This window comes from Tachyglossus aculeatus, chromosome 10 (assembly GCF_015852505.1).
Source record: "Tachyglossus aculeatus isolate mTacAcu1 chromosome 10, mTacAcu1.pri, whole genome shotgun sequence".
Taxonomy (NCBI): domain Eukaryota; kingdom Metazoa; phylum Chordata; class Mammalia; order Monotremata; family Tachyglossidae; genus Tachyglossus; species Tachyglossus aculeatus.
The window spans coordinates 17,921,606-17,937,393 of NC_052075.1; the positions used below are offsets into that span (position 1 = coordinate 17,921,606).

General features: G+C 48.0%; 1 protein-coding gene across 1 annotated transcript; it reads left to right on the top strand.

Annotated features, from left to right (window-relative positions):
* Window positions 1-1,271: 1,271 nt before the first annotated feature.
* On the top strand, window positions 1,272-15,118 carry CHRNA9 (cholinergic receptor nicotinic alpha 9 subunit). Its single transcript, XM_038751951.1, has 6 exons — window positions 1,272-1,302; window positions 2,590-2,698; window positions 5,152-5,278; window positions 11,971-12,125; window positions 12,892-12,923; window positions 14,552-15,118. The coding sequence occupies exons 1-6, from the start codon at window positions 1,272-1,274 to the stop codon at window positions 15,082-15,084; spliced, it is 987 nt and encodes a 328-aa protein (XP_038607879.1). The 3' UTR covers window positions 15,085-15,118.
* Window positions 15,119-15,788: the final 670 nt, after the last annotated feature.

Below are 15,788 nucleotides of genomic sequence, written 5' to 3' on the forward strand. Positions count from 1 at the left end.
AAGGATGTCTCTTCTTGCCAATAAGTGTCCTAGACACTTACCTACTGACTGGCTACGTAGTGTATCTGATGGATGACGGGGGAGTGGGGACTGTGGGCAGGGTCTCTGGGCAAACAACTGCAGGACAGGAAGCGCTTAGTACAGTGCTCTGCACACAGTAAGTGCTCAATAAATACGATTGAATGAATGAAAAGTGCCTCCTGGTCAGTCTTGTTCTGCCAAACTAACTATCCAGTCCAAGGCAGATGGAGCCAGCTGGTCTACCCTGGGAAGACTGAGAGGAAGCAGTGTGGTCTAGTGGTTAAAGCAAGGACTTGGGTCTTAATAATAATAATGGCATTTGTTCATTCAGTCAGTCGTATTGAGCGCTTACTGTGTGCAGCGCACTGTACTAAGCACTTGGGAAGTACAAGTCGGCAACATATAGAGACGGTCCCTACCCAATAACGGGCTCACAGTCTAGTAGGGGGAGACAGACAACAAAAGCGCTTACTACGTGCGAAGCACTGTTCTAAGCGCTGGGGGGGATACAAGGTGATCAGGTTGTCCCATGTGGGGCTCACAGTCTTAATCCTCATTTTACAGATGAGAAGCAGTGTGGCTGCTCAAGAGAAACAGTGTGGCTCAGTGGAAAGAGCACGGGCTTTGGAGTCAGAGGTCATCGGTTCAAATCCCGCCTCCTCCACTTGTCAGCTGTGTGACTTTGGGCAAGTCACTTAACTTCTCTGGGCCTCAGTTCCCTCATCTGTAAAACGGGGCTGAAGACTGTGAGTCCCCCGTGAGACAACTTGATCACCTTGTAACCTCCCCAGCGCTTAGAACAGTGTTTTGCACATAGTAAGTGCTTAATAAATGCCATTATTATTATTATGAGGTAACTGAGGCACAGAGAAGTTAAGTGACTTGCCCAAAGTCACACAGCTGACAAACGGCAGAGCTGGGATTAGAACCCATGACTTCTGATTCCCGAGCCCATGCTCTTTCCACTGAGTCACACTGCTTCTCATGCTTAATCCCAGCTCTGCCACATGAATGCTTTGTGACTTTGGGCAAGTCACTTCACTGCTCTGTGCCTTATTTCCCTCATCCATAAAGTGGGGATCTATGCTGTGAGTCCCATGAGGGACATGGACTGTGTCCAACCTGATTAGCTTGTATCTACCCCAGGGCTTAGTACAGTGCCTGGCATATAGTAAGTGCTTAAAAAATAGAAACAAAAAGAGGATTCTGGTGGGGCTGAGGCTGCTGGGGATGAGGGCGGGGAGGGTGGGATGGGATACTTAAGGCTGCTGTGGCTGGAGGGTAGGAAGGAGGTTAGAAGCAGCGTGGCTCAGTGGAAAGAGCACGGGTTTTGGAGTCAGAGGTCAAGGGTTCAAATCCTGGCTCCGCCAATTGTCAGCTGTGTGACTTTGGGTGAGTCACTTAACTTCTCTGTGCCTCAGTTCCCTCATCTGTAAAATGGGGATTAAGACTGTGAGCCCCAGGTGGGACAGATTTGCTTGTTTGTGGGAGAAGCAGCATGGCTCAGTGGAAAAAGGACAGGCTTTGGAGTCAGAGGTCATGGGTTCAAATCCTGGCTCCGCCAATTGTCAGCTGTGTGACTTTGGGTGAGTCACTTAACTTCTCTATGCCTCAGTTACCTCATCTGTAAAATGGGGATTAAGACTGTGAGCCTCCTGTGGGACAACCTGATCACCTTGTAAGCTCCCCAGTGCTTATAACAGTGCTTTGCACATAGTAAGCGCTTAATAAATGCTATCTTTTTTTTAAGACTGCCCAGGGGAAAGGGCAGGAGTAGCCTAAAGATGCCATGGCTGCAGGGTGGAAGACTGTGGTTGAAACTGCCACTCATTGCTGGGTTAAGGATTGGAGCGGGTCAAGGGCCTGGACTCTCCGTGCTTCACCTCTCGGGGTGCTGCATTTCCCACCCCAGCTGGGGCTCAACCCCCAGCCCCCAGGCTGGGGAAGCTCTGGGATCTCCTCAAGCCACAGCAGTGGAAGGGCCGGAACAGGGGGATGGCCACACTCGGGAGGGGAGTCAGAAAACGAGCAAATCCCCCTGTCCCAAAGGAAGCGGAGATGGAAGTGACACAGCTGATGCCAAACACCAGGAAGGCTCCCCAAAGGAGCAGAGAGAGGGGTGGAAGAAAAAGGAAATGGTTTCCAACTGGTGCCATATACACATGCATATATGTTTGTACATATTTATTACTCTATTTTACTTGTACATATCTATTCTATTTTATTTTGTTAATATGTTTGGTTTTGTTCTCTGTCTCCCCCTTCTAGACTGTGAGCCCACTGTTGGGTAGGGACCGTCTCTATATGTTGCCAACTTGGACTTCCCAAGCGCTTAGTACAGTGCTCTGCACACAGTAAGCGCTCAATAAATATGATTGATTGATTGGTGCCTCTGCCTCCATCTCTATCCATGCCCCTGTCAGTGTCTCTGTCTCTGCCCAGCTGGGCTGCAGGGGCTGGGCAGATGATGCTCAGGTTACAGTGCAGGAGGGACCGAGGGGGGCCCTTCTGGAGTTCTTCCGGGATCCTGCCTGCCTGCTGCCCTGGACTACTTGCTGGCCGTGCCAGCTTCAGACCATTCTGTGTGGTTGGAGTCAAAGGAACAGGAAAAGGATGAACTGGCTGATCCCCTGCTGCCGTTTCTTCGGCCTTTTCTTGGCCGCCACTGGATGGAAAGGTGAGTGCCCCTTTCAGACTCCCCCCTTTTAGACTGTGAGCCCACTGTTGGGTAGGGACTGTCTCTATATGTTGCCAACTTGTACTTCCCAAGCGCTTGGTACAGTGCTCTGCACACAGTAAGCGCTCAATAAATATGATTGATTGATTGAAGCGGGGGCCGGGCGGGGGACTGGCCAACTGGACTGTCCACTGGCAAGGATGCCTGGGGCCTCTGCCCCTGAAAGTTTGGAGGGAGAGAACTAGACCCCTATGGAGCATCGGGGCTGAGGATGGGGCTAGAGGAGGGGCAGGGATTCATTCATTCATTCAATCATATTTATTGAGTGCTTACAGTGTGCAGAGCACTGTCTTAGTGCTTGGAAAGTGCAATTCGGCAATAAAGAGGGACAATCCCTGCCCACACCGGGAAGCAGGGTTGGGGATGGGGGAAATGGCAGGGGCAAGGATAGGGGAAGGGAAAGGAGCAGGGGCAGAAGAAGGGATAAGGGCAGGGAAGGGGAAGAAAAAAGGGACAGGAACAGGGATGAAGCAGGGGCAGGGAGTTGGAAGGGGAGGAAAAAAGGGACAGGAACAGGGACAAAGCGGGGGCAGGGAGTTGGAAGGGGCTAAGACAGTAATGGTTGTTCCCAGGAAGCTTCTTGGGATGATTTACACTGGATTTACACTGATTTACACTACAGTGCCCAGGGGACCTCTGCCCCTGCCCAGCCACTGATCAATCCAAACCACTGAGTCTGCCTGAATGGCCACAGCTGCTGCCCATGGCTGGTGGCTTTGGTCCCGGAGCTTGGAGTGAAAAAGTAATGTCACCTAGTGGGTAGAGCACAGTCCTGGGAGTCAAAAGGACCTGGGTTCTAATCCCAGCTCTGCCACTCGTCTGCTGTGTTACCTTGGACAAGTCACTTCTCTGTGGTTGTTACCCCATTTATAAAATGGAGATTAAGACTGTGAGCCCTATGTAGGATCCGGACTGTGTCCCACCTGATTAGCTTGTATCTACCCCAGCGCTCAATACAGTGCCTGGCACATAGTCAACAATTAACAAATGCCATGAAATAAAATAAATATAATGCCTGGAGCTCCAGGCTGGATTGTGATGGGGTGGAACTGCAGACAGCAACACGGGACACTGAGGAGAGGGTGGCTGCTTAGATATGAGGAGAAAAGGGAAAAGGCAAGACAGAACAGTGGGACTGGGGAAGGTTTAGGCTGAGGCTGTGATCAGAAGGGCGAGGGAAGATTAGGGTAAGGGGGCTGTGGTCAGGGGGCTGGAAAAGGTTTGGGTAACGTGGTTGTGGTCCAGGGGCTGGGGAAGGTTAGGGAAAGGGAGCTGTGGTCAGAGAAGCTGGGGAATGTTGGGGTAAGAAGGCTGTGATCAGAAGGATGGGGGAAGATTAGGGTAAGGGATATGTGGTCAGGGGGACTGGAGAAAATTAAGGTAAGGAAAGAGGGAAGAGAGAGAGAGAGAGAGAGCGGGAGACAGATATGTGGTCAGGGGGACTGTAGAAAATTAAGGTAAGGGGTTGTGGTCACCTGTTGTGACCAAGGTAAGGGGTTGTGACACCTGTCCACACGTTTCGTTTTGTCTCTCATTCATTCAATCGTATTTATTGAGTGCTTACTATACGCAGAGCACTGTACTAAGCACTTGGGAAGTACACGTTGGGGACACATACAGTCCCTACCCAACAACGGGCTCACAGTCTAGAAGGGGGAGACAGACCACAAAACAAAACATGTGGACAGGTGTTGTCAGAACAAATAGAATTAAAGCTAAATGCACACCATTAACAAAATAAATAGAATAGTAAATATGTACAAGTAAAATAGAGTAATGAATCTGTACAAACATATACAGGTGCTGTGGGGAGGGGAAGGAGGTAGGGCGGGGGGGGTGGGGAGGAGGAGAGGAAAAAAGGGGGCTCAGTCTGGGGAAAAAGGGGGCTCAGTGTGGGGCTCAGTCATATCAGCGGTGACTTTGGGAAAGTCATTTAACTTCTCTGTGCCTGTTACCTCATCTGTAAATGACTGTAAGCCCCACGTGGGACAACCTAATCACCTTGTATTCCCCCCCCCCAGCACTTAAAACAGTGCTTCGCACATAGTAAGTGCTTAACAAATGCCACCAGTATTATTATATCGGGAACTTGTAAAAGTTCTTGTAAACTTGTAAAAGTTCTAGACTGTGATCCCGTTGTTGGGTAGGGAACGTTTCTAGCTGTTGCCAGCTTGTCCTTCCCAAGCACTTAGTACAGTGCTCTGCACACAGTAAGAGCTAAATAATTATGATTGAATGAATGGTCAGGGTAATCAGGAAAGATTAAGATAAGGGGGCTGAAGTCAGGGGGGCTGGGGAAGGTTAGGGTAATGGGGCTGTTGTCAGGGTGGCTGGGGAAGATTAAAGTAAGGAGGTTGTGGTCAGGGAGTGCTGCTTCCCTTCCTCCTTCCCAGAAAATTTGCCCAGATGCTCTTTACCGACCTCTTCAAAGACTATTTCAGCACTCTGAGGCCAGTGGAGGACACGGACAAGGTGCTTAATGTCACCCTGCAAATCACCCTGTCCCAGATCAAAGACATGGTAAGTTTCCAGTGGCCTGGGGACCTTCGGAGGCCAAGGTGCTATGGAGAAGCAACGTGGCTCAGTGGAAAGAGCCTGGGCTTTGGAGTCAGAGGTCATAATAATAATAATAAGGACGGCATTTATTAAGCGCTTACTATATGCAAAGCACTGTTCTAAGCGCTGGGGAGGTTACAAGGTGATCAGGTTGTCCCACAGGGGGCTCACAGTCTTCATCCTCATTTTACAGATGAGGTAACTGAGGCACAGAGAAGTGAAATGACTTGCCCAAAGTCACACAGCTGACAATTGGCAGAGCTGGGATGTGAACCCAGGACCTCTGACTCCAAAGCCCGGGCTCTTTCCACTGAGCCACGCTGCTTCCCATGGTCATGGGTTCACATCCCAGCTCTGCCAATTGTCAGCTGTGTGACTTTGGGCAAGTCACTTCACTTCTCTGGGCCTCAGTTCCCTCATCTGTAAAATGGGGATTAAGACTGTGAGCCCCCCATGGGACAACCTGATCACCTTGTAACCTTCCCAGTGCTTAGAATAGTGCTTTGCACATAGTAAGCACTTAATAAATGCCATTATTATTATTATGGGGCCAAGGAAGGAACCAGGATTAGAACTCAGGTCCTCTGATTCCCAAGCCAGTGGTCTTTCCACTAGGCCACACTGCTATCCCCTCTACACGGAAGATAAGGTGTCTTTTCTGCCATGTTCCCCAGGGGGACTCTGTAGCTTGTGTCTTTGTCTTGGAACCGTGATCACTTGATACAGGAACCACAGGGAGGATTTCACAGGGGCCATATAGGACCAGGCTAGGATTTTCAATCAATCAATAGTATTTATTGAATGCTTTCTATCTTCAGACCACCGTACTAAGTGCTTGGGAGAGTACAGTACAACAGAATTAGCAAGCATGTTCCCTTCCCATAACAGGCTTGCAGTCTAGAAGGGGAAACAGACATTAATGTGAATAAATAATTCGTAATATTACTCTATTTTATTTGTACATATTTATTCTATTTATTTTATTTTGTTAATATGTTTTGTTTTGTTCTCTGTCTCCCCCTTCTAGACTGTGAGCCCATTGTTGGGTAGGGACCATCTCTATATGTTGCCAACTTGTAATTCCCAAGCGCTTAGTACAGTGCTCTGCACACAGTAAGTGCTCAATAAATACGATTGAATGAATGAATAAAATTTAAAAACATGTACATAGTAGTTGTAATTGTATTAAGCACTTACAGTGCACAGAGCTCTGTACTAAGCACTGAGAGAAAATACACACGCAGGAATTAAACACAGTCAGGGCTCCGATCCTCATCTAGGAATAAAAGTAACGGTAGGTGGAAACACTTTGTCATATCCGCTCAGCCTCAGTGACCGAATGAAGTTTCACCTGTCTGCTTTGGGGTGTTACCAGAATAAATCTCCCAAAAGCCCACAAGATGACAGATAAATACGATTGATTTGATTAATTTATTTATTTATTTTACTTGTACATTTCTATCCTACTTATTTTATTTTGTTGGTATGTTTGGTTCTGTTCTCTGTCTCCCCCTTTTAGACTGTGAGCCCACTATCGGGTAGGGACTGTCTCTATGTGATGCCAATTTGTACTTCCCAAGCGCTTAGTACAGTGCTCTGCACATAGTAAGCGCTCAAATACGATTGATTGATTAATAGTAATAACGATGGTAATAATAATAATAGTATTTATTAAGTACGTTCTGGGTGCCAGGCATTGGACTAAGGAGTGGGGCAGATACAACAATATCAGGTCAAGTGGATGAATTAACATCGTCACTGGAGACTGGTAGAATTTGTGTTGCTTAGAAGTGTGGCCCATTCTGGGTAATTGGAGGGAGAATTCAGGGATGGGAAGGGGAGAGTTGGGGTGTTGGATTATTCACCTCTAAAGTGATTGTGGGCGGCCATCACCTGGTTCTTCTAAGAATTGTGGGTCAGTCAATCGTATTTATTGAGCACTTACTGTGTGCAGAGCACTGTACTAAGTGCTTGGGAGAGTTCAATGTAACAGACACATTACCTACCCACAATGAGTTTACAGTCTAGAGAAAGGGCCAATTGAGAGAGCACAGGCTCGGGAGTCAGAAGGCCTGAGCTCTTATCCCGGCATTGCCTCTTGCTAGCTGTATGACCTTGGACACATTACTTAACTTCTCTGGGCCTGTTTCCTCTTCTGTTAAATGGGGATTTAATACCTGCTCTCTTACTCAGAATGTGAGCCCCATGTAGGACAGGGAATTGATTTGCTTGTATTCATTCATTCAATTGTATTTATTGAGCGCTTACTGTTTGCAGAGCACTGTACTAAGCACTTGGGAAGTACAAGTCAGCAACATGTGGAGACGGTCCCTATCCAATAACGGACTCACATCTACCCCAGTGCTTGGGAGATTGCTTGGCAAGTAATAGGGCTTAAGAAACACCACAAAGATTATTGCTTTTAGGTCTTTAGAAGGCTCTAAGGAGCAGAAGTGACTTAAGGAATACTACATTTGTTACTATTGTTCATATTATTATAAAGATACTATGTCTCTGTTAGAGCCCAAGTTCTGGGCTGGCTCGGCCATGGTATCAAGAGCCTTGGTCACAATCCAGTGTAGGAAGTATCGAGTTCCCGGGTGAGTCATTTTGAGGGATTTTATCACACCCCAACTCCCATGTGGTTTTTTTTTTTTCCTCTTTTGCCAACCTACTCACTGTGCCTCCATCTTGTTTCTTGCACCATTTATCCCTCCCTCCCACCTACCTGGAACTTCCTCCCTCTTTGCAACCAGCGGACCACACCTCTCCCCAACTTCAAAGTCCTTCTGCAATCCCAACTCTTCCCTGATTAATCAGGAGGCCTTCCCTGACTAATCGCTCATCTCCCCACCCTATTTCTCTCTCCTAAAGGCACGTCAGCCCTTCCAAATCCTCTAGGCATAGGGCATTCACATCTCTCTCTAATACTCAGGGGCATATTTATTTTATTTATAATGGCATTTATCAAGCACTTACTATGTGCAAAGCACTGTTCCTTCTGTTAGTAGTTTCCAGGAGAATTACCTCATTTTAGTCTCACAGCATCCCCACAAGGCAGGCATTATGATCTCCATTTTTACAAACGAGGACATAAAAGCCCCGCAGAACCTAGTGGAAAGGGGACGGACCTGGGTTCTAATCCTGTCTCTGACACTTGCCTCCTATGTGATCTTGGACAAGTCTCTGTATCTCAGTTGCCTCCGCTGTGAAATGGGGATGAAATGCCCATTTCCCCTTTCTGTTAGACTTTAAGAGCCTCACAGTACCTAGTAAAGCACTAAGTACACCCCGGCACATAGTAAGCACTCAACAAATACCTTAATTATTATTATTATTAGAGGAGAAGCAACTAGCCTGAGGTGGCTCAGCAGCCTCGTGGTAGAGTTAGAAGGCGAACCTACCCTTTCCTAGCGCCCAGCGCTGTGCATTTTCATTCTGGCTTCCTAAACTCTGCAGTGGTGATTCCTTTAGTGGGCAACATAGCTAATAGTGATATTAATAACAATAATAATAATATTTATGAAGTGCTTACTATGTGCCAGGCACTGTTCTCAGCAGTGAGGCCCAGGGGGAGGCAAGCGGTGAAGCCAGCAAGATAGCTGCTGCAGGTTCTCAGTCAGGTTGGGTGGTAATTGAGCGATGGCATTTATCTAATGCCGACACTGTACTAAGTGCTTGGGTGAGAACAGTAGTGATAAAACGCACATTCCCTGCCCTCCAGTTTACAATCTAATTGTGTCTGTCTCCCCACTTCTACACTGTAAGACCCGTGTGGGCAGGGATTGTCTCTATTGCTGAATTGTACTTTCCAAGCACTTAGTACAGTGCTCTGCACATAGTAAGAGCACAATAGTTATGACTGAATGAGTGAATGCTTGTTTACAGACCATGGGAGCTGGAGGAAGAAGGAATTGTTACTATGATGATGGCATTTGTTAAGTGCTGACTAAATGTCAGGCACCGCTGTTGTTGTTATTGTTATCGTTATCATTATTATGTTTGTCAAGCACTTACTATGTGTCAAGTACTATTCTAAGCTCTGGGGTAGATACAAGTTAATCTAGTCGGAAACAATCCCTGTCCCACAGTCTAAATGAAAGAGAGGGCAGACATTTGATGATGATGATGATGGTATTTGTTAAGCATTTACTATGTGCAAAGCACTGTTCTAAGCGCTGGGGAGGTTACAGGTCCCACAGGGGGCTCACAGTTTTAATCCCCATTTTACAGATGAGGTAACTGAGGCCCAGAGAAGTTAAGTGACTTGCCCAAAGTCACACAGCTGACAGTTGGCGGAGTCAGGATTTGAACCCATGACCTCTGACTCCAAAGCCTGTGCTCTTTCCACTGAACCACACTGCTTCGCAGTGCTTCACACTGCTGATCCCCATTTTACAGAGAGAAAACAGGTGCAGAGGAAATGAAATGACTTACCCAAAGTCACCCAGCAGGCAAGTGACAGAGCTGGGATTTGAACCCAGGTCCTCTGACTTCCTGCCCTGTGCCTGGCATTTAGCAAATGCTTAAATACCACAATTATTATTATTATTACTATCCCAGCACTTAGTACAGTGCTTGGCACTAAGCGCTTAACAAATAACACGATGATAATCGTTATATGTATTTATAGGGTGTGCATGTGAGGGATTTGTCTTTTGTGAGGAGTAGTAGAAGTAATGATATTTATTAAGTGCCGAGTGAAGTGCACTGTACTAAACCATAACTCATATCTACCCCAGTTCTGAGCACACTGCTTGGCTTAATGCTTGACTCATAGTGTTTAGTTAATGCCATAATTATATTGCATGCAGAAGCAGAAGGCATGTTTTCTGTTCACAAGAAGCTTAGAACAGTGCTTTGCACATAGTAAGCGCTTAACAAATACCATCATTATTATTATAAATGCAATCAATATTATTATAATAGAATGATGGAGACAAACATACAAAATTACTTCTAAATAACGGGAATAGTAGTGTTTGGTTTGGGTGAGTATATAACGTGTGTATGTGTGAGACTGAAAATGTTTATGTGGGTGTGGTGTTTGTGGATATGAATTGAGTCCTTGAGTGTGGTTTTGTGTATTTTTGCGCCATGTGTATTGTGAGTCTCACACGGGACAGGGACTGTGTCCAACCCGATTTGCTTTCATCCATCCCAGTGCTTAGAGTGCTCATTCATTCAGTCGTATTTATTGAGCGCTTACTGTGCACAGAGCACTGTACTAAGCATTTGGGAAGTACAAGTCGGCAACATACACACGGTCCCTACCCAACAACGGGCTCGCAGTCTAGAAGGGGGAGACGGACAACGAAACGAAACATGGGGACGGGTGTCAAGTTGTCAGAATAAATAGAAATAAAGGTAGATGCGGAAAAGAGGGGCTTAAGTTTGCTCTGAATGAGAGCAGCCTGTCCTTCCTTCTTGTGCTGGCCACCTGAATGAAGTTTGTTCATTCAATCGTATTTGTTGAGCGCTTATTGCCTGCAGAGAACTATGCTGAACAGATGCCACTATTATCATTATATCTTGTGAGTGTTTGTGGGTTATGTTTTTTATGTTTTGGTGTTTGTCAATATGATGCAAATCCTGCGTGTGTTTATGTGATTTGTATATGCATTTGTGTTTCTATGTCTTGTGAGAGCTTATCTGTTTTATGTGTTTGTGAAGTGTGTGTTTCTGTTGAGCGTGTGGGATATTCGATTTTTAGGGGTAGATTTGGCTTGTGGCCCACTGGCGGGATCTGAAGAGGGAGCTTAGCTCGTTGGTTCTTATGCACACGGTGAGGCAGGGGAGAAGGCAGGGGTCTTGTGGGGAGGGGGATCTTTTTGGGGACTCTGCAAGGTAACCCACTGGCCCTGCACCAGGGGTGAAGGGGCATCTGATCGGTCAGCCCTGCGGAGCCTGCTGCCCGCACTGGGGGTTGAGTTCTGCCCAATCAATCAATTGTATTTATTGAGTGCTTACTGTGTGCAGAGCACTGTACTAAGCGCTTGGGAAGTACAAGTTGGCAACATATAGAGACAGTCCCTACCCAACAGTGGGCTCACAGTCTAGAAGGACTGTGCCCTGATACTATCCCTCCCCCTGCACATCCGCCAAGCTAGCTCTCTTCCTCCCTTCAAGGCCCTACTGAGAGCTCATCTCCTCCAGGAGGCCTTCCCACACCGAGCCCCCTCCTTCCTCTCCCCCTCCTCCCCCTCCCCATCCCCCCTGCCTTACCTCCTTCCCCTCCCCTCAGCACCTATATATATGTATATATGTTTGTACGGATTTATTACTCTATTTGTACATGTTTACTCTATTTTATTTTGTGAATATGTTTTGTTGTCTGTCTCCCCCTTCTAGACTGTGAGCCCACTGTTGGGTAGGGACCATCTCTATATGTTGCCAACTTGGACTTCCCAAGCACTTAGTCCAGCGCTCTGCACACAGTAAGTGCTCAATAAATAATAATAATGGCATTTATTAAGCACTTACTATGTGCAAAGCACTGTTCTAAGTGCTGGGGAGGTTACAAGGTTATCAGGTTGGCCCACAAGGGGCTCACAGTCTTAATCCCAATTTTACAGAATTGAATACAATTGAATGAATACCCCTCCTTCCTCTGTTCATCCTCCATTGACCCTCCATCCAACCGTTCCTTCCCCCAGGATGAAAGGAACCAGATTCTGACGGCCTACCTGTGGATTCGCCAACTGTGGCACGATGCCTATCTGTGCTGGGACCGCGAGCGGTACGACGGGCTGGACTCCATCCGGATTCCCAGCAGGCTGGTGTGGCGCCCCGACATTGTCCTATACAACAAGTGAGAACAGCCGGGCCTCTTGGGCCTGCTCCACTGCTGTACAGTCCTCCCCGTGCCATTCTAGCCTCCCCCTGCCCCACCCTGGCCTCCCCCACTGTACTGAGCTCCCTGGCCTCCTTGGTTGCCTGGACCTCCCTGCCTCCCCCAACTATCCCGGCCTCCCCGGCTTCCATGCTCTCCCAAACTTCCACAGCCTCCCGGGCCTCCATGGCCACCTCAGCCTCCCTATCTCAGCTGCTAGAGAAGCAGCGTGGCTCAGTGGAGAAGCAGCGTGGCTCAGTGGAAAAAGCCCGGGCTTTGGAGTCAGAGGTCATGGGTTCAAATCCCAACTCCGCCAATTGTCAGCTGGGTGACTTTGGGCAAACCACTTCACTTCTCTGTGCCTCCGTTACCTCATCTGGAAAATGGGGATTAAAACTGTGAGCCCCCCGTGGGACAACCTGATCACATTGTAACCTCCCCAGTGCTTAGAAAAGTGTTTTGCACATAGTAAGCGCTTAACAAATGCCATTATTATTAATCAATCAATCATATTTATTGAGCGCTTACTGTGTGCAGAGCACTGTACTAAGCGCTTGGGAAGTACAAGATGGCAACATATAGAGATGGAACCTAACCAACAGTGGGCTCACTGTCTAGAAGTGAAAATAATAATTATTATTATTATTATCTCCCCCACCACCCCAGCCTCCTCACCCCTCTGGCCTCCCCAATCTGACCACTTTCCCACCACGCCAGCCTCTCTGGCCCTCTGCCCTCCCCTCAGAGCCCAGTCTGAGCAGCTTCCCTGGAAATGTGGTCAGAGAACTGGCTGCAGACCTGACCGGGAACAAGGCCAGATATCTGGGCAGAGCCCCGGGCCAGAAACCTGACAGGAGGACATATATACCTGTATATATGTTTGTACATATTTATTACTCTATTTTACTTGTACATATCTATTCTATTTATTTTATTTTGTTAATATGTTTGGTTTTGTTCTCTGTCTCCCCCTTCTAGACTGTGAGCCCACTGTTGGGTAGGGACCGTCTCTATATGTTGCCAACTTGGACTTCCCAAGTGCTTAGTACAGTGCTCTGCACACAGTAAGCGCTCAATAAATACGATTGATTGAGGAGGAGGAGGAGGGACCAGCAGGATTGGAGGTGCCGGGAGGGCTCCCAACTGGCAGGACTCTGATCTGGGCTTCTCCCCAGGGCCCAGAGCAGCTCACCACCCAACAATTCCCAGTCTTGACGGCTGGCTGACTCATCTGGGAAGCTGCTGGGTGTGGCTGAGTCTGGAGAGAGATGAGGAGGAGGAGGATGGGGAGGAGGAGAAGCAAGAAGCAATCTTGGTAGCTGTCCTGGCCCTTCCCAGGCTGTTTGGGAGTATTGGCTACGGGTAGGTGTCCACTTGGGCCAGATCTGCTGACAGCATTCCTTCATTCAATTCCTTCATTCATTCAATCATATTTATTGAGCGCTTACTGTGTGCAGAACACTGGACTAAGCGCTTGGGAAGTACAACTTAGCAACATAATAATAATAATAATAATGATGGCATTTATTACTGCCATTATAGATATTGCAATTACTGCAATTATAGATAGGTACATAAGTGTTGAGGGGGTGAGTTGAGGGGGGATGAATAAAGGGACCACTCTAGGCCCTCTCCTCCCATTCCCATCAAGGAGGCTTCTGGGTACATGGGGAATGAGAAGCATTAATTCATTCATTCAATCGTATTTATTGAGCGCTTACTGTGTGCGGAGCACTGTACTAAGCGCTTGGGAAATACAAGTTGGCAACATATAGAGACGGTCCCTACCCAACTGTGGGCTCACAGTCTAGAAGGGGGAGGCAGAGAATCAAAACAAAACATGCTAACAAAATAAATAGAATAAATATGTAAAAATAAAATAGAGTAATAGAGAAGTAGCATTGCCTAGTGATAGGACACTGGCCTGGGACTCAGAAGAACCTGGGTTCTAATTCCTCTCCACCACTTCAATCAGTAATATTTATTGGGTGTTTACTGTGTCCAGAGCACTGTACTAAACACTTGGAAGAGTACAATATAACAGACACAATCCCTGCCCACAGAGAGCTTACAATCTATAGAGGGAGACCTGCTGCGTGGCCTTGGGCAAGTCACTTCACTTCTCTGTGACTCGGTTCCCTCGTCTGTAAAATGGGGCTTAAGACTGTGAGCCTCATGTAGGACAGAGACTGTGTCCAACCTGATTAGCTTGTATCTACCCCAGCACTTGAATATAGTAAGTGTTTAACAAATATATTAAAAAAACAAAAATGTGGGCCTGACCTGACAGTATCCATGCTCGGTCCGGCCCCTCAGCTTGCACCCGCAGAGTGGGGGAAGTGTGGCAGAGGGGAGGCGGTGAAGATTCCCAGGGGCTGATTTCAACCGGATTCCTTCTTTTCCAGGCAAGAACTATATCGCCAAGATGGCCCTGATCACGGCCTCCACAGTGCTGACCATCATGGTGATGAACATCCACTTCTGCGGGGAGGAAGCCAAGCCTGTCCCACGTTGGGTCCGGCTCGTCATCCTGGACTACATGTCCAAAATCTTGCTCGTCTATGATGTGGGGGAGAGCTGCGTGTCTCCCCAGCGAGGCAGGGCCCGGGACCACCCCCTCTGCCAGGACCTGGACTGGGGCAGACCCCCGAGAGGGGACACGGAGGTCTCCTACGACCAGGAGGAGGACAAGCTGGTGATGGCCGAGAGCGGCCTTCTGGATGACGGGCTGGCAGCAAGAGACAGGCACTGTCCCCAGTGGCACACACTGGCGAGGGACATCGAGTACATAGCCTCCTGCCTGAAGGCCCACAGGGCCCAAAGTGCCAAGGACAGCAAGTGGAAGAAGGTGGCCCGCGTGATGGACAGGTTCTTCATGTGGCTCTTCTTCTTGATGGTGTTCGGCATGAGTGTCCTGATCGTTGCCAACGCTGTGTGACCTGGGCGAGAGTTACTCATCGGACCCGGTGCTTCCAGCCTGACATTACCAGGGAGAAGGCAGGTATGCGGGGGTCCAACACAATGAAATTACTGCATTCCCAAACTGCCTGCACATCTTCCTTGGGGGAAATTGGCTCTCGGGAGGCTGGGTATTTTGGGCGATATTTTGGGGCCCATTCAAACAAGGAGAGGTTCCCCCCAGGTCGTCTTCTGTTGGGGGCATAAAGTCCTATATGGGGGCTTTGGGTACAGGGGGTGGGGAGAATGGATAAGATTTGTGTTGGATCTCATGGCTCTGATAAAGCTGCTTACCACAGGAAAGAGACCGTGTTGCAATGGTATTGGGAGAGGGAGAGGTGGAGCTGTAGAAATATAATAATACTAATAACAGTTGTGGAATATGTTAAGCATTTACTACGTACTTACTACTATACTAAGATCGGACCCAATCCGTGTCCCACGCGGGGCTCACAGTCGAAGGTTGAGGGAAAACGGAAATTGAATCCTCATTTTACAGATGAGGAAACTGAGGCGCAAAGCTGCTAAATGACTTGCCTGAGGTCACAGAGAAGGCAAGTGGGGGAGCTCAGATCGGAACTCAGGGCTGGGGCCCAAAGGGAGGGAGGGATCAGACCACAGCCCCTCTCTATGGGCTCAGCCACCAGAGGTATCCAGGAGCAGAGGGAAGGCAGAGTCTACCCT

Excerpts from the sequence above, each read along its gene's own strand:
- CHRNA9 (XM_038751951.1), top strand. The coding sequence starts at position 1,272 with ATGGGATACTTAAGGCTGCTGTGGCTGGAGG. Across the intron at positions 2,699-5,151 it reads GGCCGCCACTGGATGGAAAG|AAAATTTGCCCAGATGCTCT; the intron begins GTGAGTGCCCCT and ends CCTCCTTCCCAG. Across the intron at positions 5,279-11,970 it reads TGTCCCAGATCAAAGACATG|GATGAAAGGAACCAGATTCT; the intron begins GTAAGTTTCCAG and ends TCCTTCCCCCAG.